This window comes from Blennius ocellaris (assembly GCF_963422515.1).
Source record: "Blennius ocellaris genome assembly, chromosome: 8".
In the NCBI taxonomy this organism is placed as follows: domain Eukaryota; kingdom Metazoa; phylum Chordata; class Actinopteri; order Blenniiformes; family Blenniidae; genus Blennius; species Blennius ocellaris.
The window spans coordinates 13,429,513-13,451,334 of NC_137657.1; the positions used below are offsets into that span (position 1 = coordinate 13,429,513).

The 21,822-nt window shown below is 43.5% G+C and overlaps 2 protein-coding genes across 4 annotated transcripts; both read left to right on the plus strand.

Moving 5' to 3' along the window:
* The first annotated feature begins 1,169 nt into the window (after positions 1 to 1,169).
* On the plus strand, positions 1,170 to 5,581 carry tubb5 (tubulin, beta 5). The gene is made up of 5 exons (XM_080501061.1): positions 1,170 to 1,294; positions 3,759 to 3,867; positions 4,088 to 4,198; positions 4,289 to 4,533; positions 4,652 to 5,581. The coding sequence occupies exons 1-5, from the start codon at positions 1,238 to 1,240 to the stop codon at positions 5,462 to 5,464; spliced, it is 1,335 nt and encodes a 444-aa protein (XP_080357187.1). The 5' UTR covers positions 1,170 to 1,237; the 3' UTR covers positions 5,465 to 5,581.
* A 1,994-nt stretch (positions 5,582 to 7,575) lies between these two features.
* mdc1 (mediator of DNA damage checkpoint 1) lies at positions 7,576 to 20,808 on the plus strand. Of its 3 annotated transcripts, none has more exons than XM_080500798.1 (12): positions 7,576 to 7,626; positions 8,109 to 8,243; positions 8,835 to 9,419; positions 9,501 to 9,579; positions 9,721 to 10,946; positions 12,181 to 12,228; positions 12,340 to 15,185; positions 15,658 to 15,798; positions 16,226 to 16,408; positions 17,438 to 17,563; positions 18,152 to 18,262; positions 18,456 to 20,808. In XM_080500798.1, exons 2-12 carry the CDS (start codon positions 8,111 to 8,113, stop codon positions 18,654 to 18,656), a joined length of 5,679 nt encoding a protein of 1,892 aa, XP_080356924.1. In that variant the 5' UTR covers positions 7,576 to 7,626; positions 8,109 to 8,110; the 3' UTR covers positions 18,657 to 20,808. The 3 variants fall into 3 exon arrangements, with proteins under 3 accessions (XP_080356924.1, XP_080356926.1, XP_080356925.1); XM_080500799.1 differs by having other exon boundaries at positions 7,599 to 7,614; XM_080500800.1 differs by lacking the exons at positions 18,152 to 18,262; positions 18,456 to 20,808 and having other exon boundaries at positions 17,223 to 17,558.
* Positions 20,809 to 21,822: the final 1,014 nt, after the last annotated feature.

Below are 21,822 nucleotides of genomic sequence, written 5' to 3' on the forward strand. Positions count from 1 at the left end.
TTCTGTAATCTGTTATTAAAACTATAATCTGGATTTGCTCATGTTTGCCCACATATCTGATGAGTGCTGCTTATCCCAATTTCAGTTCTAACGGTTTCTACTTTGCTAACGGTTGTTATGATTATGCAATAAATGGTTGTACATTGTATGGTACGACTCTATTTCCATCTTTTGGCAACTCCTTTCACAGATGTTCCACAGATAATATATCTTCCTCTCATAGTGTCCCCTGCTTTCTCACCTATCTCAATAACCATCTCAGTGTTCTCTTTCACTACATCCATGGATCTTGTCTCGGGTTTTTCTCCTTCTCCTCCTGCCTGGCAGCTCCATTTACAACATCGTTGGCCAATTTATCCACTGTATCTCCTCAGCACACCTCTGATTTCTCGCAATCTGGCCTCTTGTACTTTAAACTGACTGCGCTTTTGAGTTTGAATGTTGAAACGTTGCAATGTCCTTTATAATCTTACAACAACTTAATGCAGCTTATAATATATTTAAAACACATTCATGTCAGTGGCAAGTATCAATTTAATTTGAAATGGACAAATAAGAAAGCATATAATAGTGACTCGATAGCAATTCAATGCAGATACAAAGCAGGGTTACTCAGTTTGAGGATTAAACTTATACGAAGCAAAGTGAACGTTAAAAAAAAAGGTTTGAAAATCCAAAATGAAATTAATAGAAAAGCAAACGATGGAGATCACCATTGGCTAAGAGAATCTATAATAATTGTGAGACAGCTTTGGCCATATATACCGAGGACTATGATGCCAAAATACTCTGGGGAGGCGCAGTTATTTCTCTGTGCAAGACGAGGAGCCGTGATGATTAGTCATTTTGCTCAAACAGCTGGAGCAGCTGTACATTATCTTACTGGGTATTTCTGGAGACCAGCTGGTAGAATGCTGTTCAATCTTCCAGTGTAATTTCCACTCCCTGATCTGAACGAGTATCACCCTTCCTCCTCCTCATCCTCCTCCTCCTCCTCCGCCTCCTCTTGCTGGTTCTGGGCCGGTCTCTCCTCTCAGCCAATCCACGGCGGCGACGGCTGTGTCTCTGTGTAGCCCCGCCCCCCTGCCTCGCGCCGGCCCCGCCCCTCCCTGGAAGCGCTCCAACCTTATAAATCCATTGTCCGCCACGCTCGCGACAAGTCTGCGCTCCCCTCCTCGCACTCGTCGAGTAACGTTTTTTTTTTACTGCACGTCGTTGTAAAACTTTTGCATCCACAATGAGGGAGATTGTGCACATTCAGGCCGGCCAGTGCGGTAACCAGATTGGTGCCAAGGTAAGAAAATGAAGAGGAGAAAAAACAAACAAACAAACAAACCTCAAGATGTATTTTTCTTATAATAGTCAGCGGCTTTTTTTTCTCTCTCTCTCCTGTCAATTGCAGGTTTATCGTTTCCGACAGAGCGGATACACTTATTAAGAAAAAAAAAAAGTCTTAATGAAGCTGCTCATGCATGAGGACAGAGGAGCGTAAAGTGTTTTAATGCAATGATTTGTTTCAGTCAGAATATACGTTTGAGTTTGAAAAGGGTGTGAGTGTTCAAATGTCCCTGGAAAGCGTTGAAAGTCTTGTGTCGGTGCTTTTCTGTCCCCGTCCTGAGCACTGCGGTAACTGGTGGGTGTGTGACTGCGTGTGTGTGCTCTCTCTATTGGAATAACAGTGTAACCGGGCTCCTGTGTCTCGACGGGTTTTTGTATTCACGTCGGGCGTGTCTGCGTGGATCCATCTGACCTCAAGACATTGTCTGCGATACCAGAGAGACAGAAGCAATAATCAGTCTTTTCTTTCCCATGTCAGGGTCCTTCATTGAGTGCACCGGCTCTCTGGTTCCTTTGTCCTGCACTGGCTGATGTGGCTGATTGCTATTTCAGACAATGAGAAGGGGAGCTGGGATTAGAGGCCTTAGTTTCTTTCTTTTTTTTCTTACTAAATGACTGACTCGATTCCACATCGATTTTCTTTTTTTATGCAGTGGAGAGAGCAGGTCTGTGACAGGGTGTGGCATGGATAATTGATAAAGGAAGAGTGAGACCCTCTTTCAAAGAAAGCTGGTTGCATTTTCTACCATCTGCACCTTTCAGAATAACTGATGATTTAAAATGATTAAAAAAAAAAATCATGTTAGGTTAAAATCTTCCTAATAGCAGACCACATTCTGCTGTTTCTCAGTACAATACATCACACACCCAGTTTTACAGTAACAATTGCAGTCTGCTAGAGGCTCATCTCCCCCCCGATAATTATCCCTGTCTCATCATCTCCTTTTGTTTTACAGTTGATCATTTGCTCCAGACAGCGTATGTTTAAGTATACCCTGTCTGTATGCAGGAATCTCACCCTGGCATTCAGTCATAATTTAGGTTGCCTGTTAACAATGGCCCATATTTTACATAAAGTTATTGTCATGATGCTCTCCTGGCAGATGTTCATGTCCAGAAGAGGAGGGCCTTTCTTTGTAATCTATGTCTTTCCTCCTCTAACCAAATTAGGAGAAGGGTGGGGGAGGAATGGACGAAACAGCTGATGCACAGTGAGTGAAGTCACTGGATTCTCAATTGAGCAAATGTGGGATTGTTGGCAATGTCTTGGTTGTAAAATGTTGGACTTATCTGTACATTATGTGCAACTTCAATTATTATTTTGCAGTGAAGTATTCGTGCGAACTTAATCTTTTTTTTTTTTTTTAAACCTATTTTTAAGATACATTACTGTTTTGAATCATTGTGTTTAGTAAATGTGAAATGATAGCCGGGTAGTGAGGACATCCATTCACGTTTTGTTCCTCCAGGACCCAATCGACTCAGATGTCCAGTGGATATGACTGACAGATTTGCTGAAGAGTGACACTGTAGTGAATTAGGTCAGGGTGTGGCACTGCTTCCCTGCTTATTGTCCTCATTCTTTCAGTGGGACTATTTCCAGTCCGCACTGATAGCCATCGCATCACTGTCAACTTCTCAGCCTTTACATTTTTTCCCCCCCTCTTAATCTTTATGTTCCTTTGTTCCACTGTGAGATGATCTCCTTCCTATTGAGGTCATTTTTGTTTCACAGTCTCATTTAAACGTCATGATACTCGCTCCACAGCTGACTCCCAATCTCCTAAATACTGAGCTGAAATTCAGCCAGCTTATCCAGATTACTTTAAATCCTCCTCTTGCTGCTGTTAGCAGAAAATCACATGCAATATTATGAAGAGTGTGAGTTGGAAGATGTGTGGAAATTTTTTTTTTTTAAGTATGTGCATGCAAATGACAGCATACTGTATAGGACAGTCAGTCCCACTCGCTGGGCTTATTGCATACACACTTTTAAATCTCTGAGAGTGGGCTTTAAATTGAGAACAAGACGTGAATACAAATCTTAAGACAATCAGTGTCTTCAGTGTAGTATGACTCCCAGCAAATGGAGTTTATTTTCTGTTTGGCCCGCAGCGAGATCTGTAGCTTCTTTGTGCTCCCCCCTTTGCGTTCTCCACATGAAAGAAGTGCATTCTGCGAAGTCATCAGCCGACGACTCTGGAAATATTAACAGCTGCGTTGTCGGGAAAGGGTTCAGGCGCATCTTGCTGAAACGGGGGGAAAATCCTGTAATTTCCATCACAATCCAAAAATGCAAACCCCACTGCTGTTTTCCTCATTTAAAGTCCGCAGTCTTGTTCACCGCATGGCTATTGGGGTGGATGTACAATTCCTTTCACGAGCAGCTGTCATGTGATACCTTCTATGTGTGTCTGCAGTTCTGGGAAGTGATCAGCGATGAGCACGGCATCGATCCCACGGGGACTTACCACGGAGACAGTGACCTGCAGCTGGACAGGATCAGCGTTTACTATAATGAGGCAACAGGTTTGCGGAGTTCCAAACAAATGAATGTATTTGGGGCTTTTTAAATTTTGACCCTTAAGAGTGATCTGAAAGTTACTACCTTCAAATTTTGTCTCTCGTGCCCTAAAACTTCACACATTTGATATTCTAGAAAAATGACCTTTTGTTTCTTGCATTACTAAAGTGGTATGCTTTGTTTCTTCCACTCTCTCCGTCTTCTCTGGTTAACCTCGTCGTGCAGGAGGTAAATATGTGCCTCGTGCAATTCTGGTGGACTTGGAGCCTGGCACCATGGACTCTGTGAGGTCTGGACCCTTTGGACAGATCTTCAGACCTGATAACTTTGTGTTTGGTGAGTGAAATAAAGACACATCTTGTGCTACTATAAGGCATGAACCAGGAAAATGAGTGACCCATCTGTATGTCTCTCCTGCTTCTTCAGGTCAGAGCGGTGCTGGAAACAACTGGGCCAAGGGTCACTACACAGAGGGAGCCGAGTTGGTGGACTCGGTCCTCGATGTGGTTCGTAAAGAGTCCGAGAGCTGTGACTGCCTGCAGGGCTTCCAGCTAACCCACTCTCTCGGTGGTGGAACAGGTTCTGGCATGGGAACCTTGCTCATCAGCAAGATCCGAGAGGAATACCCCGACCGCATCATGAACACCTTCAGTGTGGTGCCTTCCCCTAAGGTAACATACTCTTGTGACAGCACATGAGAATTATATGGTGTAATATTAGCTCCTTTTTGTCCGAAGCTTCTCTTACAAGATCGAGGAATGAATAAATGCTCTCTCTGTTTCCTCACAGGTGTCAGACACAGTGGTTGAGCCTTACAATGCCACCCTGTCGGTCCATCAGCTTGTAGAAAACACAGATGAGACCTATTGCATTGACAACGAGGCTCTGTATGACATTTGTTTCCGCACACTGAAACTGACCACGCCCACCTACGGTGACCTCAACCACCTGGTGTCCGCCACCATGAGTGGGGTCACCACCTGCTTGCGTTTCCCCGGCCAGCTTAACGCTGATCTCCGCAAATTGGCTGTGAACATGGTGCCTTTCCCCCGTCTCCACTTCTTCATGCCCGGTTTTGCCCCGCTGACCAGCAGGGGCAGCCAGCAGTACCGCGCTCTCACTGTTCCCGAGCTCACGCAGCAGGTGTTCGATGCCAAGAACATGATGGCTGCCTGCGACCCACGTCACGGTCGCTATCTGACCGTGGCCGCCGTGTTCCGTGGCCGCATGTCCATGAAGGAGGTTGACGAACAGATGCTCAACGTGCAGAACAAGAACAGCAGTTACTTTGTCGAATGGATCCCCAACAACGTCAAGACCGCAGTCTGTGATATTCCACCCCGTGGCCTCAAGATGGCAGTCACGTTCATCGGCAACAGCACGGCCATCCAGGAGCTGTTCAAGCGCATCTCTGAGCAGTTTACCGCCATGTTCCGTCGTAAGGCTTTCTTGCATTGGTACACAGGCGAAGGTATGGATGAGATGGAGTTCACTGAGGCCGAGAGCAACATGAATGACCTGGTGTCCGAGTACCAGCAATACCAGGACGCTACTGCAGAGGAAGAGGGCGAATTTGAGGAAGAGGCTGAAGATGATGCTTAAAGATCATGGTGTTAAAGCCAAGACATCGATGCCAAAACAAAAAATACGACGACTAGTAAACATGGAACCTACATAGTGTCAACAGCATTGGTAGAATCATACTTTAGCTTACAGTAGTTCTCCCTTGTAATTCAACGCAAATAAAGCTTTCAAACAACTTGTCTTCATGTCATTCATATGTAGGTTCAATGTCATTTCTGATGTTCACAAACCCAAGCGTCTTGATCTAAAGGTGTGGGGGATATTGCAAAGTTGAGACAATCTCATCTGACATTTATTCAGATAAAACAAACTGGCTTTTTCACTGCCTGCATTTTCAAGTCTACATTCAAACATGAGGCTCACAAATGAAGTACAAAACCCAATTGTCAAACATTTCATTTCATGCGATGTGCGAGCGCCGCCATGACAGTAGGCCAGTGGTTTATTTTTTAAGAATGGAATTGGCAGCGGCATGCATATATTCAGCATGTGTATCTTTTAAAAAAAGAAAAAAGAGCCACAAATGCATGGGTTTGAATAAAATGGAACAATGAGCCTTGCATCAATCAACCTGGTTTTGCATGAATAAGTGACTGCTGTCACTTTGACAAGTTACAAAGTGGTAGACTACAAGAAACACCTTTTTGCTTCAGATTAGTTTTGTTCATTTACTATGGATTGAATCCCATATTTCAATGAGGTGTAATTCCTGGGTTTGTTCCTATTGCACAGCTGCGCCTGCAGTTTCATGACCACTGGCCCACAACCAACTGTTACATGATACTAACGCCAAGATTTGTTCAGAAATAGTTCACCACAACTATTCTGGTGTTCAAGATTCAACCTTAAAAACATATGTTCTTTGCATCTTGACAGATTCTTCCATCTTGCTTCGTCCAAGTTGGAATAGTTGGGGGCTGAAGTAGGGTACAGCCTCAACAGGTCACCAGTTCATAATATGACTAACAAAGACATAAACTAATAGAATCACCGCTGTCAAAAACATGTCAGGATCCCTTTTAAGAAAACGAGAGTAACCACAACAAACCTATGAAATCACAGGGAGATGGTTTAAATGATCTTAGGAGGGACATAAGAAAGAAATTTGTCTCAGTGCAATTGCGCACATGTATATCTTGTATAAAATGTGCCAAATATTCAAAGGCAGGGAGAAGCTGCTTCACTCAAGTCACATGTCAGGAACAGCGGAAATGAACAATGAGGAAATGATTGCAGATGAACGAGGAAAGAAAAATGTGATTGACCATATAACTGAACACAAATAAGAACAGAAAGGATTCTTGTGAAGTCCATCACTGATAAATTTGCTAAAGTTGCTTGTACACTAATGAAAACACTGGTGTTGGTTGTAGTTAGCCAATAAGGGCTACTCTAATAAAAACTACTTTCATTTTCACCACAATAAGGATTGCTTATTGCTCTTTCTTACGTACATGCACAGATGCCATTGCGTTGAGTGATGTCACATTCGCTCTTGAATTATGAAAGAATGAGGAAAAGTGTTTCAAAATCATGGTTGCTCCTCATTCAAAAGTACAAGTCATGCAAGGAAAAGGCTTTCCCCAGAACCTCATATTTCTCCTGCTCCTATGCACCGCTTGAGGCTCTCAAGTCGTCCTCATTTTGCAAGTGGAAATGCCCAATTTTGATTGCAATTGTAAATATAATCTATTGCAGCAGTTCGACAGAAATATATATACAAATGCACAATGGCGTTGATGGTAGAGGCTGATTTTGATTTGTTTGATCATCCTGCTTTTGTGAACAGCAATTAAGAAGATCTTCAGTCAGAAATCTAATTTTAAAATGTGCGAGTGCCTCATAGACTCCATCCATCTCCCTTCTCCATGGTCTGTGGATGCTGGAGCTGATCCGTAAGGTGAAGCTGCGGGCCAATAAGCTCCTCACGTCATGAACCCGCGAAAGTAAACGTATGAACAACGGCGGAAAAGTATTTAGTCCAATCAGAGACAGTTTAAGGAGACGAGACCTTCAACTGACCAATAGTAACAGAGTTTTGTCTGAATGACAGTTGTTTCAGCCAATCAACTGCGCTCGGAACGCCCCTCATCTACTCCGTGAATCCATACCCGGATGTGGAGATACGTATTTGTTTATGTCCAGTGAGGAAAACGAGGTGTGCAAAGGTGCGTATTAAGGTACGATATCTTCATTTAAAGTGTATTTTATGCTTCATGCGTACGAGTACAGTGGTTAAATAGGCGATAATGACAAGTGATCCGTGATACCGACGTGAAACGTTTTTTTGTTTGTTTTTTATGTGTCACTGTCGTGATCAGGTTCTGTCCAAAACGTTGGAATTAAAAAGTTGGCCCGGCAGTGTGAAAACACTTTTAGATAACTGTCACAGGCTTGATGAACGGTTTGGATCAAATACTCTGCACTTCCCGTGGAGTTAACGTTAAGATTGATGTAGTAAATTAGCCACAGATGCTAACGAGAAGCTGCACAGCATTTCCTTGCAGCAGTTAAAGAGAGAGAGAGAGAGAGACATGTCTGGATTTGTCCCGATGGCCGATTAAAGCCAATGTGGTGGGTCCGGAAGTTGATTTGCCTGCCCAGTTCGCTTTTTATCTGCGTTTTCATGAGCAACAGTCGTCCCGTGTCGTCATCTGTTCAGGAATGGAAGCCACACAGCTGATCAACGACTCAATCTTGGAGTCGGATGAGGATGAAAATGAAGAAGAGACAAATAAAAGAGGGCAACCTTTGGCCAAACTGCGAATCTTGAAAAATCAGCACATGTCTGAGACAGGTAAGTGAAGCACAGCTGCAACTACAGTCAAAGAAACGACAGAAAACCTTATCCACAGTGTAATATGAGGCACTTTACATCTGGAACGTTTCACTGCAACATACAAGATCATTGGTGCCAAATTACACATTTTGTAAACATAAATACTTTATTGAACCCAGAAAGAAAAATCCTTTTGATAAATTATGTGTCGCAACTTTTTTAAGAGGCTGATGCATTGGCATACACCCACATAAACAACAATGCCTGAGTAACTGAGTTGCAATAAACCAGACGAGCATTTCTTTGGATTTCACCAGGAACTGAGGTGGAATGATTTTCTGTCTAATTGAACACAAAGATTCCTCTTTTAAATGACACTGCTTTTGTTGAGTATTTTCTGTTGGTCAACCGTTTTCAGTTTGGTAGAATGTTGTGCTTTCTGAAGAGCTCAAATTAATCAAACCAAAGAATTTTCAAATATTTTTAAAAACATTTTTGAGTGCTTCCTCATCTGATGTAAACTGTTTTTCCAAAGTCACTTTGGTTTTGTATTCAACCGCTTGTTTAGGCAGGAGTTTAAATGAATTCATCATACTCTTTGTCTCCCAGAGTTGCCCCTTTTCTTGGGTGACAATGTGCTTGGCCGTGACCCCTCCTCCTGCACCTTGACCCTGCCAGCAGCCTCTGTATCCAAGCAGCACGCCACCATTTGCATATCGGTGTACCGAAGAAGAAGTGGTCAGAGTGAAGTGGACACGGAGGCTTTGGTTTGGGATCTTGGGAGCATGAATGGTACTCGTAAAGGGCAGCGGAAGCTGACTCCTAATGTGCGCTATGCCCTCAGTGAGGGCGATAGTTTGGTGGTGGCCGACATCCCATGTCAATATGTCAGCTGGAGTGCACACACGGCCTCTTCTCAAGGGGACACGAGGACACCCACGAGCCAAAGCTCAGGAGTCAAGGCCCGGTTTCCAGATGCCTCAAGGGAAAATGAAGGCGACACAAGCACAGGCAGCAAGAAATGTGTCGACAGCTGTACGAAACCTCTGGCGTCATCGAAGAGCCCTGACGGAGGCAGGTGCTTGTCCTTTGAGCAAACTCCAATTCAATCACAGGGAACTTTGGTCCCGGAATCTGACTCGGACTCAGACGGAGACAGAGGAGGAAACGCAGGCAGAAGTCGCCATTGTCTAGGTATGTAAATTAATTAAAAACACGTTGAAATTAAAGCCTTTTTGTTGCTTTCTGAAGTTTTTTGCTTTTTTTTTTTTACAGTGACTGATTCAGACTCCCAAAAATCCAGTCCCAACTGTTCCACATTCTTGAGTCCTGTAAACAAAACCATCCCTGAAAGGTACAAAGAAATCTGTCTGCTCTTTTTTTTCTTTTGCTGTCCTCGGCGTTTGTCAATGCCTTTGCATATCAACGTCAGTTGATTCCTGTATTCATTTATTGACTGTAACCCTTGTCACTTTGTCTTCCGTGGTTTTTACAGTGAGGATGAAAGTCTTGTCACGCCGTCTTCCTTGCACAAAAATAGGCCACACCGACATGTCAGCTTCACCACGGAGGAGACGGATGAGGATGCGGGGCGACAGGAGCTGCACCAAGCGAACGCAGTTAAAAATATGAATGTCTGTGAAGCGGAGGGAGGAAGGCAGGAAAAAAGAGCATCCGAAGGGTTACTTGCACCAGGAAAAGAGGACAGCAACGTCAGTCCTTCAGGAGAAGTTGGATCGCCTGTTTCCAACCCAGTGATTCCAGCTTTTAACATGGACAGTGACACTGACGTAGAGGGAGAGGAGGAAGGGGTCATGTCTGCAGGGGTCGAGGCTGCTGTGCCCATGATCTTGAATACGAGCCATCAAGCTGACAGGCCACCAGACACGGTGCAGTTTCACATGGACAGTGATACAGATAATGGCGAAGATGAGAATGAGGATGTCCTCAGTAAAGCTCCTGAAATGTTGCCTTCTGTTGAAAATCCCCAGGTGATTTCGGTTTCGGTCGCCACTATGGACAGTGACACTGACGTCGACGAAGATGCCGCCGTGTCAGATGCTGCCACAAAAGTGAAAGCCGCATCATTTCAGAGTACATGCTCAGCTGACTCTGCATCTTCAGCGCAGCTGAAAAAGTTCCACCTTGACAGTGACACAGACGCCGAGGAGGAGGAGGAAGAAGAGGAGCGTGGCGCAAAACCCTCAAACTCTAAAAAGCATGAAACATCCAACAAATTAGATATTAAACTTATTGGTCCCAATTCTACCTCTGCTGCCCCAAACAGCCTTCACCTTAATAGCGACACTGATAACGAAGCTGTCGCCGCCGCATCTGCCAACAAACCCTCTGCCACCGTGACAGAGTTAATTGCTGCTACAGACATAGGAGCTGATTTAGATATTCTGTCTGATAGCGACACAGACGCAGAGGACAATGTTCCCCTGGCTACACCACCTGCTGTCCAGACCCTGGCAGGCACAACGTCAGAAGCTACACAGCCGGACTCTGACGCAGACACAGATGTGGATGAAGCCAGCATGCCCCCTGCTGGGGACCTGGCCGATCAAGTTGAAAGAGTGGACAGCGATACAGATGTGGACGATGTGAGCGCTGTAGTGGCAGGTGTGGACCAGATCGCCGGACGACGAGGTGACGTTCCACCCGGGATACTGGTGCCTCTTCCTCAGCTAAACTGTTCTACTCCTCTACATTTGCCAGGTATGTTTGTGTTTTGTTTATGAAGGTAGGTACAGTTGTTTACAAAAATAAATCTTTAAAAATGTAATGTTTTTTTTTTCAGTTATTGCTGCTCAGACATAATTTAAAAAAAAATTATTGCATTTCTTTTTGAAGTGTGATCGTCTGGCATTACTTTAATAGAAGGAAAAAGAACACTGATCTTCATTACGGCTTTATCCACCCTTGAGTCACAAGGAGCTACAACTGTTTACGAGTAAAGCCATCCTTTGGGAGATCACCAGTCCATCACAGAGCAAACACAGAGACACGGACAGTCACACACAATCACATTCACACCTTTGTGCAGTTGCCAGTCAACCTCAAATGCAGTTGTGTTTTGTTTTTGCTTTGTGGGGAAAATCCTGCATCAACAGGGACAACAGGCGAGTTCTACACTGAAGTCCCTGCCCAGACTGAATCAATGACATGTGCAGCCAGATTAAAGGCTTGAATTATTTGATTTATTTGCATTAGATTTAAAATGTGTGGAAGCTCACATGTTTGGATTAAATTTGAGCAAAAATAAACTTTTTGTAATATTCTTTGAGCTGCACTTGTATAATTGTAAAAACTGTTTATACCCATGTTATAAATAATTTGATGATTGGTTTCCACCTCTGTATTTGCTGCAAGTATAATAGTAATGTTCATTTCAATATAATGGACTGGCAACATGTCCCGGTCTTTGTCAGCTGAGCTGAGCTCCAGCACTCAGAAACCTGAAGTGAGATTGAGCGGTACAGATTGGTGAATAGATACATTTTCACGTTATTGAAACTGCAACTCTGAAGAAGACAATAATCCCACGACAGCTTGACATACACCATCAAGAGTTCATGTCATCGGTCATTATTATAGTATATACAAGATCTAGGCAATTGATGCATTCTAACTATATAAAAGCCTCTCATACTCAAAGTCTTTATATCAAAGTTATTTCATATACAAGTGTGCTTGAGGACTGAAAAAAAACCAAGTACAAGTAAGTGAAATTCACAATAGCAACCAGTCGAAAGCCCGACAGTTATAAATAAATCACTACAGTCAGAAAAGTTTTCCACATAATGAAGAACGTAAACCTCAGTAGTCTGCTACAAAGGAGCTGTCTAAAATTATCTGTGTCCTAATTAAGGCACATTTAAAAAAAATCTTGATCAGCTATGGAAACTCATTTTTAACCTAAAACAATCTTTTTTTCTCTTTATGGTTTCAGATGAAGTGGCCGAGATGGATACTCAGGCTTTTATAAGTCCAATGCCAGGTACAATTATATGCTTGTACATGTTTGTGAAAGTCAAATGTATTTGCTTCAAAGGGGAAACAAACGCTTTTATTCATTCATCCACCTGATTTGGTTCCTTTTGTCTCTCAGCCCCTTCTGTAAGACCTGCAGTACTCCCTTCTTTCCAAGAACATCTGGAGGATGAGGACTTTGCCGAGGCTGAGACGCAAGCCTTCATTCCAATTACCCTGGAATGCAAGGACTCGAGCCAAACATTTGTACTTGATTCCTCGGTTGATAAAAACAACCAGTCCAGCAGAGGAGACTCTCTCCGGCTGGGTTTGTCTGACAGCGACCACCTGCAGGACCAAACTGCAGATCTGCAGAGCTCGCATGTGGAAGAAACCCAAGCAAAAGCATCCGTCTCAGTTGAGAATGCCTCGAAGGGCCAACAGGCCTATGAAACTGCAGAGGAACGTGCGAAATGTTCATTAATGCCTGACACAGAAGACCAAAGGAATTTGGACCTAGAAGACACACAGCCATATATTTCAGAGCTCTGCAGCAGTGACTTGGAAGACGATGCGGATGGAGGTGAGGATCAGAACGATGCTCCCACTGAGACCGAGCCTTTAGGGTTTGACATTCCGTCGGCGATATCCATGGCAGAAACCCAGCTAATGTCCACAGGAGGAGAGGAGATTATGACCACTACCAGTCACATTTTCCCAGTCCAGCAAACTAAGCTGGTAGTGATACATGACATTGGTGCGACTCAGCCCATGGCAACTTGTGAAGGTGACAGTAGTGATGGTGAAGACTCTCTAACAGTCCCACGAAAAAGGAAGGCAAAGAAGCTTCATCTTGAAGATGAAGAGACACAAGAGTTGACTAATTCTGAAGTTTTTGTTGCTGAAACTCAGCGTCTTGCTCCAAGCGAGGATGATGATGACGATGATACAGATTCAATCGTTGAACCACGCAAAAGAAAAGCAAAGCCACTGCAGATTGAAAATGAGACGCAGTCCCTCCCCGGTTCCGAAGTTTTTGTTGCTGAAACTCAGCGTCTTGCTCCAAGCGAGGATGATGATGACGACGATACAGATTCAATCGTTGGACCACGCAAAAGAAAAGCAAAGCCACTGCAGATGGAAAATGAGACGCAGTCCCTCCCCGGTTCCGAAGTTTCTGCTTTTGAAACTCAACCCCTAGATGCCTGTGAAGGTGAGCAATGTGGTGAAGAGGACTTAAGTCCAGGCCCTCGTAAAAGAAAAGCAAAACCCTTACAATTTGAAGACGAGCTGACGCAGCCCCTGACAAACAGTGATGCTTCCACTTTGGAGACCCGGCCATTATTGACACCAAATGACAAGGGAAGTGAAAACAACGCCTTATTTTCAGCGAAAAGAAAAGAAAAGCGATTACATCTCACTGATGAGGAGACACAGCCTCTTAATAATTCAGACATCTCTACAGTAGAAACTCAGCCTTCCAATACAGAAACTTGCCCCCAGACTGAAGAACATCATGTGAAAGGATCTGAAAACGGTGAAGCCAGTACTGAGGTTCAAAGACGAACACGAGCAAGCACAAGAGAAGTGCAGCAGAAGGCAGAGTCTTCAGTACATCCAAAGAGACTGACCAGAGGGCAGCGGAAATCTTTGCCAAGTACCAAGGCAAAGAAAGGAAACTCAAGCGCTGATGAAGATGAGGAGGAAGTTGATCGGACTAACGGGGCTCGATGGAAAAATATTACAAGGCCGCAGAAAAACGAGGACCGGGGGCTGGAAATGGAACCCACTGTAGACAAGAGCATCAAAAAAGAAGGAGAAGACTCGGGAAATAAAAGTAAAGCAGAAGTACAACAAGAAACGCTGCCGGCTGAGAATGCAGAGAGAACAAGAAAAGAAGAAACGAAGGAAGAGCAAAAGCCTCGAACTCCTGCAAGAGGGCCAAGAGGTAGAAGAACGGTTGCAGCTCAGAGCACAATGAATCTTGTGTCAACCCCTGATGACGTCCCTGCAAGAAGAACCAGATCACGCTCAAATTCTTCAAACTCGGTCAGCTCAGAGAGGTCTGCGTCAAGCGTGACTAATCGGGAGAACAAGGGGAGAGGGAGAGGGGCAAAGAGGACCAGTGAGATACCTCAAACTACCGTCAGAAGCACCAGGAAGTCAGTCGCTGCAGGAGCAGCTGAACTGGACCGACGTGACGTTGATCCTCGGGGGCTCATTTTCACTCCCATCATGTCCAATTCCCTTAATGCTGAGCCTTTGGGCGCCAGTGTAAGCTCTCAAAACAAAGGAAGAGGAGGAAAGCGGCGAGAAAAAGAGACAAAAACCGAACCCTGCTCGGAGTCCGGCGCTCCTGTCAGTAGTCAGAGTCCTCAGCTTTCAGCTCCCACAACCAGAGGCAGGAAAAGCAGGAAAACTGAACGATCCGACAGTGAAGTTATCCGTGGAGATGATCAAAGCAAAACTGATTCTCAGCAGTCCTCTGCCACTAGGGGGCGGCGCCAAGCCAGTGCAAACGGTTCTCAACCATCAGAGAAAGGCCACACAGAGCAAGAGAAGGAATCACTTCTGCCTAAAAGAAACATCAGGGGTCGAGGTCAGAAAATAGAAAACAGTGAAACTATGGAAGAATCATTGGTTCCTACGGCCAGTGACGGTAACGATGTTAAATACAATAATGGAAAAAGACAGCAGGGTGAATGTGGTTCCAACCATACTGAGAAAATCCCAAAAACTGACGCTGCAAAGGAAGAAAGAAAAGATATTATCCAAGAGAAAACGAGCAGTGCAGCATCTGGCACTCAAGCAAAGCCAGATGCAAAAACATCTCTTGATGTAAAGGTGGAAGAGAAAGAAACATGTGAGACGGAGACGATTCAGAGAAAAGTCAGGGGCCGACCATCTGTGGCTGCAAAAAAGAAGAAAGAGGAATCGAGAGAAAGTGAAGCATCAGCTTCTTCGATGGAGGCGGATGCATCAGAGGTGACCTCAGTCTCTTGCTTTTAAACATGACTTAAACATGCATTGTCTTAAAAGGTGTATTTTGCTTGGTTTCTCATTCAGCCGCCACAAATGTCCGTTTCAAAGTGAAGCGCTCATTTGTAGGCTGATATTTGTCTTTGTAAAGAGGAAATGGCTGATGGTCATAGTCCACTTCTGTCTGACTCAGCCTTTTCAAGCCTCGTAATGTACGACCATCAACATCATGGTCTGTCTGTTTCCTCCTCTCGCTGCACAGAAGTCTAACCTGCTCTGCATCACCATTAATACACTAATGAATTAAGTGGTTTAGTGGTAACACAGCCTCTTCCTACTCTTAAGCCTTATGGTCTTAACGTTTTCCTTCCCTCTCCTCATCTCTCTTTACTCTCTATGTTTGAGTTTTGTCTTGATCTGTATAGATACTTGCCCTGTTTTGTTTATTCGGTCCCTCTCCTCTTCCTCTGCTGTCTAGTTGCCCGAGACTCCATCCAACCGTGCATCCCGGAAGCGACAGGCCACCGCAGACTCCCCTCTCGCAGCAAAGAGTCTTCGATCTTCCGCTGCTTCCCCCGTAGCCGGCGGTCGACGGCGAGCTACAAGCCAAACCTACAGGGTCTGTGTGTTTGTTTTTGTGAACCTGTAGGCATTTCTGTCAAAGCGATCTGTGCAGAAGGGATAAATAGCCCCGGCTATAAAATGTTACAAAAAAAGGGGAAATATGAAATGACACTTAGCCACTTTTTTCCCCTCACTAAAGCATTCACTGAAAATATGCCTGAAACCAGCAAGTCTGTGTAATAGCCATCGGTAAGGAGGCAAGTAGCCCGGCGTCGTGTTGTTATTAGAAGGAAACTGCTTGACTCACTCCAAAATATAAAAACACATCTTGCGTTTTGTGTGAAACTGACTGTTGAAGATCTTTATTGCTGGTTTTAAATTCCTGTGGTTTGCCCGCTGGAATATACGACGGGTCAATATGCTGACTTTATAACATCTATGACGTGAAACATGCTTTCAAGCTTGGGCTGTCCTTGTCGCAGGTGTTGTTCACTGGAATGGAGGACGAAGCGGGGAAGAGAGTGTTGGCCCGTTTAGGGGGCGTGATGGCAAACGGTGTGGCAGACATGAACTGTCTGGTGACTGATAAAGTACGACGGACGGTGAAATTCCTTTGTGCAGTGGCCAAAGGCGTCCCGGTCGTCACCACCGAGTGGCTGGAAAAGGTTAGTTACCTCATTAATTAGATAACTTTGTTTTAGATCACTTAGATCACAAGTGAGAACTCTCAAACATATAGAGGTTTTAATTGTTATTGTTTTGGATCATTTAAAGCAAAGTGAATTAACAGAAGAACGATCAGTATTTTGTGTGACCACCCGCGAATAATGTTATAATTTCGACCAATTTAAATGTAATCAAGCCAATAATGTAATAGGGTGTTTGCAACATTGCAGTAGTCACATTTTACCAATATTCTTAAGTTTGTGATTCTCAAATTGTGTATCACAGATCTGAAAGCTCCCTCTAGTGGTACAGAGGGCAAGTAATACATATCTATTCTTTGAATATAATCTATTGTAAAATATATCTAAATTATCAAAATTGTACAAAACTTATATACATATGACATTCATATTTAATATAAGTAATAAGTCCATAGTTAATAGGGTAAGCCTCCACTACTGTTTGTTGAGCTTGGCTGTAACGGTCGTACTTGGAGAACTTTATATTTTATTAGGTTGCGCACACTGTGAAAAGTTTGAGAACCACCAAGTTCTTACATTTAAGAGTAACATGAAAAGAAATCTCCTTTCAAAATGTAATAACTGCAGATTGGTAACACATAAATGCAACTGCATTTCTTGGAAATCTGCTTTATTTTGAACAGGTTTTGTGCAGTTTCTCAAAAATTGTCATTCTTCTTCGCTGAAGAAATGTATTATACAGCACGAAATAAGTAATAAAACATGTTACCACCATATTGCACCATTTGCAAGTAATCACCTAACCCTCAATCATTTCTTCTCGGTAAACCAGCAGACAGTTTCTGGTGGAGGTCTGCAGGAAGAGTATTACGCGCAGATCTGTGGATGTCAGTCGTTTCAAATTCCCCCGTCTTTTCATGTGTTCACGAACCGACTCGATGATGTTCGGTGACAACATCTTCGACCAGCCATGCCTAACGCATTTGCACATATGTACACAAAGTCAATACAAAAACACACTCTAATACACTTCTCTGCATACTACAGAGTGGTAAATCGGGGAGCTTCCTGTCAACTAGTACGTTCTTAGTGAAGGACGCCGACCAGGAGAAGAAGTTCAACTTCAGCTTGGCGGAGTCTCTGAGTGCTGCCAGCAGTCGGCCCCTTTTACAGGTACTCACCCGTGTCCTTTAGCTCTGTGCTCGTATTGTTCGCTGATTGACGTCGCTGGTTCGCGGTGTGTCAGAGCCGCATTTCCCTCTGCGGACGGCGTGGGGGCGGTGTGCAATATTCATGATGGGGAACGGAACGTCATGGTGGGAAGCCAGAAATGTTTTGCGTCTTCCTCAGCTTAAATCGGATCAAACGCTTAGCTCCCAGTAGTTCTTTAACCCCGGGGTTTTTTGTAATTTTTTTTCTATTGCTGAAGGCACTCATATCTTTAATAGTGCAGATAGTTTATTGCTTTTCATCACACTGTGCCTTGTGGAAAGTAATTTGACATTTACAGTTAATGTACTGGTTGTGTTTAATGTATTTCCTCTCTTGAGCAGCGCCGTTTCTTCAAAGCAGCAAGGCATTAGTTTGACAAAGGGTATGATGTTGGCATCGGCTGAAATTAGGGTATTACACGTGCAGTATCAAATTACAGCCCCTAAATATCCTCATTGATTTTCTTCATCTTTATCGCAGATGTTGAATTGAAAATGGAGATGGAGTATATTTGTATAAATTGTGTTTCTCTTGCCTTCTTGCTCTCAGGGATATGAGATCCATGTCACAAAGTCGGTGCTGCCAGAGCCCGTTCACATGAGGGAAATCATTGCCTGCAGTGGAGCGATGTTTCTGCCAAAGATGCCGTCGTCTCACAAGGTGCCAACTAAATCACGACCTCAGAACACCTCCAATGTGTCCGAACAAACACGCAAATCCTGACATTCTGTTATTGCAATTTCACAATTGATTTCTGTGCTCCGTTTTTTGTTTTTTTTCAAAGTGCATCATTCCTCCATGGTTCTTTGTTTTTTTGGTGTTTTTTTTTTACCATCTCGTTGTTCTCTCTCAGCCTCACACGGTGGTGATTTCCTGTGAAGAGGACTGGCGGCTGTGTGGACCGGCTGTGTCTGCGTCTCTCCCCGTCGTCACCGCCGAGTTCATTCTCACAGGGATCCTGCAGCAGAGAATTGATTGTCAAACCCACGTGCTCTCTCCCCCCGCACCGAACCTGCAAGCCGCAGGGGGTAGAAGGAGTAAGAAAAAAGTCTAGTGCCGATGGTCCGTGATGTAAAAAAGCTGCACCGAATGTCCCTGCCGTCCAAGAATCTTGACAGTTCGGGCCTGTCGCTTGTGAGGAAAGACTTTTGAATGCAGGTGAAATGAAAGTTGATGATTGTCTGAAGCATAAATGTAATTACGTATGATTTTATCAAATGATCATTACAACATTTTAAACTACTTTTACAGCTTTACTAATGAGTGAGATGACATATTTCCTCTTTAGTGTTAGAAATGTACTCTGGGTAAAGTAATTTCCTTACATTCTGAGGATTTTGCCTTTAACATACAAAACTTTTGCTGTTAATATTAGAAAATTATACACACGAGAGCTGCTATGCAGAGTGAGAAATAATTGCCTATTGTCATTTCTCCTCATTCTCTCCTTTGCTCTCAGTCAACAACAGAGGAGCAACATGTTTTTTAAGCCGTTGCTTCAACTCAATCAGGCAGTTTGGCAGGTCAACAACCACGAAGGGAGAGTTGTGTAAATTATATTGGGATCAGTACTGAAATCCATCAGCTGTAGTGGTGAGTAGATTTAAAAAAAAAAAAAACAAATAAAGAAAGAAAGTCTTTCCCGCTCTGAAAGAAATGCCTTTTTATACTGAGATAATCATGAACCAACTCGTGTGTTGTTTCCATTTACCACCAACTCCATTAAGGCTTCATCCCATCCTCTTATCTCCAGGAACAATGAGTCTCTATAGGTACCTCACTGCTGATGCTGCTGGTACATCAATATCTTATGGTGTTTGTTCTTCACAGCCACATATGTGGTCCGTTCGCATCATGTAAAGGAATACAAGTGTAAGGAAGTTGCATTGTTTTACCTCCTGACCTACCATGAGCCTTTAAACTTTATCTGTGCTGCGTTATATTTTAAACGTCCTCGGCCATGTAATGACTTAAACGCTTGGGTTGTGTTTGTAAGTATTCAATAACTATGCCAGTTCATTCTGTGAAATTAAACATTTTCTATCAGCTGCAAACACATGAACGTTTACTGTCGACGCGTTCCATCCAATGTGCATATTTTAGTGCTTTATCACTGTGTTCAAATCTATAGCTCAGGATCCAGTACTATCTTATAAAGGTGCACCCCAGAATTCAGAATAGCATTGACATGATTCTAATTTAAACAAAGAAACAAAGTTTCAAGCATTTTTAAAGGTTGATTTGTGGTAATTGAGGCCGAATGTTGTAAACAAAACAATGGAAGAAGCGACTGAACTTGAAGAATTGATATGCTTAAACTATAAAGGGGGGGAAAAGCAACCCCCCCAAAAATGCTTGAAATGTGTCAGAATATATGGAGGTTTGACAGATTCAATTTAAGAAAATGGCGACCCTTTCTATGGTATTGCATTTTTTTTTTTTATTATTAGGTCTTCTAAATGACTAAATTGTTGAGCTGAGGTTAAAAAGATTTCTGTACTCAGTGGGAGGGCCTGGACAGTTCTGACAATAAAGGTAGGATAGATCTTGGACAGACGACCTCACCAGTTCATCACAGGACAAACAGACATTCACACTCACACCTGCTATACAGACGTCCGTGAACTTCAAACTTGGGTTTCTTGTCTGGGACGAAAACGGGAGTATCTGCTGTATCACACATGCTGGCAGGAAGAACATGCAAACTGCATAGAATGGCCCCTCAGTCTGGAGGACAGGCAGGGAGAACATTCAAACTCCACACTTGAAGGCCCAGCCAGTATTTTCACCCATGACCTTATTGTTGTGAGGCGAGAGCTCTGATAACCGCTCCTCCAGGCGGCCACCCCAAATAAAGTTTATGTGGAAAGAAATGTACATTTATGAAAAGTGAACGTTAAGGAGTACAATGTAATTTCAAGCCGAAGGTCAGGGTTGAAAGAATCTGTTGGAGCTGCATGGGTAAAAAGATAATCCTAATGAATCCATTGCATTGGTTTTTCAGAGCAACATTCAGTATTGTGATGCATCTTGGCAGCACTTTGCAATTGTTTTAACGTGTGTTATTAATACCTTTTATTGTGTTTTTTATACTTTGTATCGTTGTTTTTTCACACTTTTTAAAGCCCAAGTTGTTGCCTTTTGCAATAGAAATGTCGCTCATGTAGGTGTATATTTCTGAATGATAATAAAGATTGACTCGTGAATTGCCTGGAGTTTATTATGGCTTTCGCTTGGACTGACTCGTGACCCACTGACTGTTGTCCAGGTAGACAAAAGGAATGGTTATATATATATATATATATATATATATATATATATCTTTTTAATTCACATGTAATGCTCCATTTAGGTGTCCTGGAGAGATATGGAACATGTATTTTCATTTCCAGGAAGCCCTTGAGCAGGAAGCTTGGAGCATCTCTCTATCTCTCATATATATATATATATATATAAGTAAGTAAAATGAAATTAATGTTATGCAACTAAACAAACGGAGTACATCGACGCGTGAAGTTATCAATGTGTGACTCTGGTCATGACATCATGTATTAATGTGTTGTTTTTCACATGTGTGTCGTGAGACGTGCGGCGTCCTGGAGGCGGGGGGCGGCCGGTGTTTCCCGACACGAGTCGAGTGTCTCCGAGTGAGAAGCGCAGCCCGAACATATTCCGAACATCTTCCAAATGTTGAGCCCGAGTCGTGAAGTGCGGCTCTGGAGGGGGGCGAGGTTGGATGGGAGGGAGGAAAACCTGCAGCATCCGCACTGATTCCCACCTTCTGAGCGCGTCCCCGACATTTCTGCTGTGACCGCCGCTCCCGCCGGACGCCGAGAAGGTAGGTAAGCGGATGTTTTTTTTTGGTGGTTTTTTTTTTTTTCTTCCCCCTCCTCCTCCTCTCCTTCATCATACATACATCATGTGCGGCCGAGCGTCCCGGATCTGACCGGAGACGGACGGGTTAAATTCTGCAGCTTTTTGGTGGATGCGCTTGTCGGCTATCCCGGCCCGGAGGTGAGAGCTGGAAGGTTTTTTATTTTATTTTATTGTTATTATTATTTATTTTTTAATCACCTACGTTTCACTGTGATCCAGTAAAGGTGTGTAAATGTTTAACGGATCCTGTGGAAAATGAAATGCTCTCTTGAGGTTGATGCTATTTAGACTTCTTCTGATTGCAGTAAAAATCATCATCCTCAAAAAGAAGAAGGAAAAAGAAA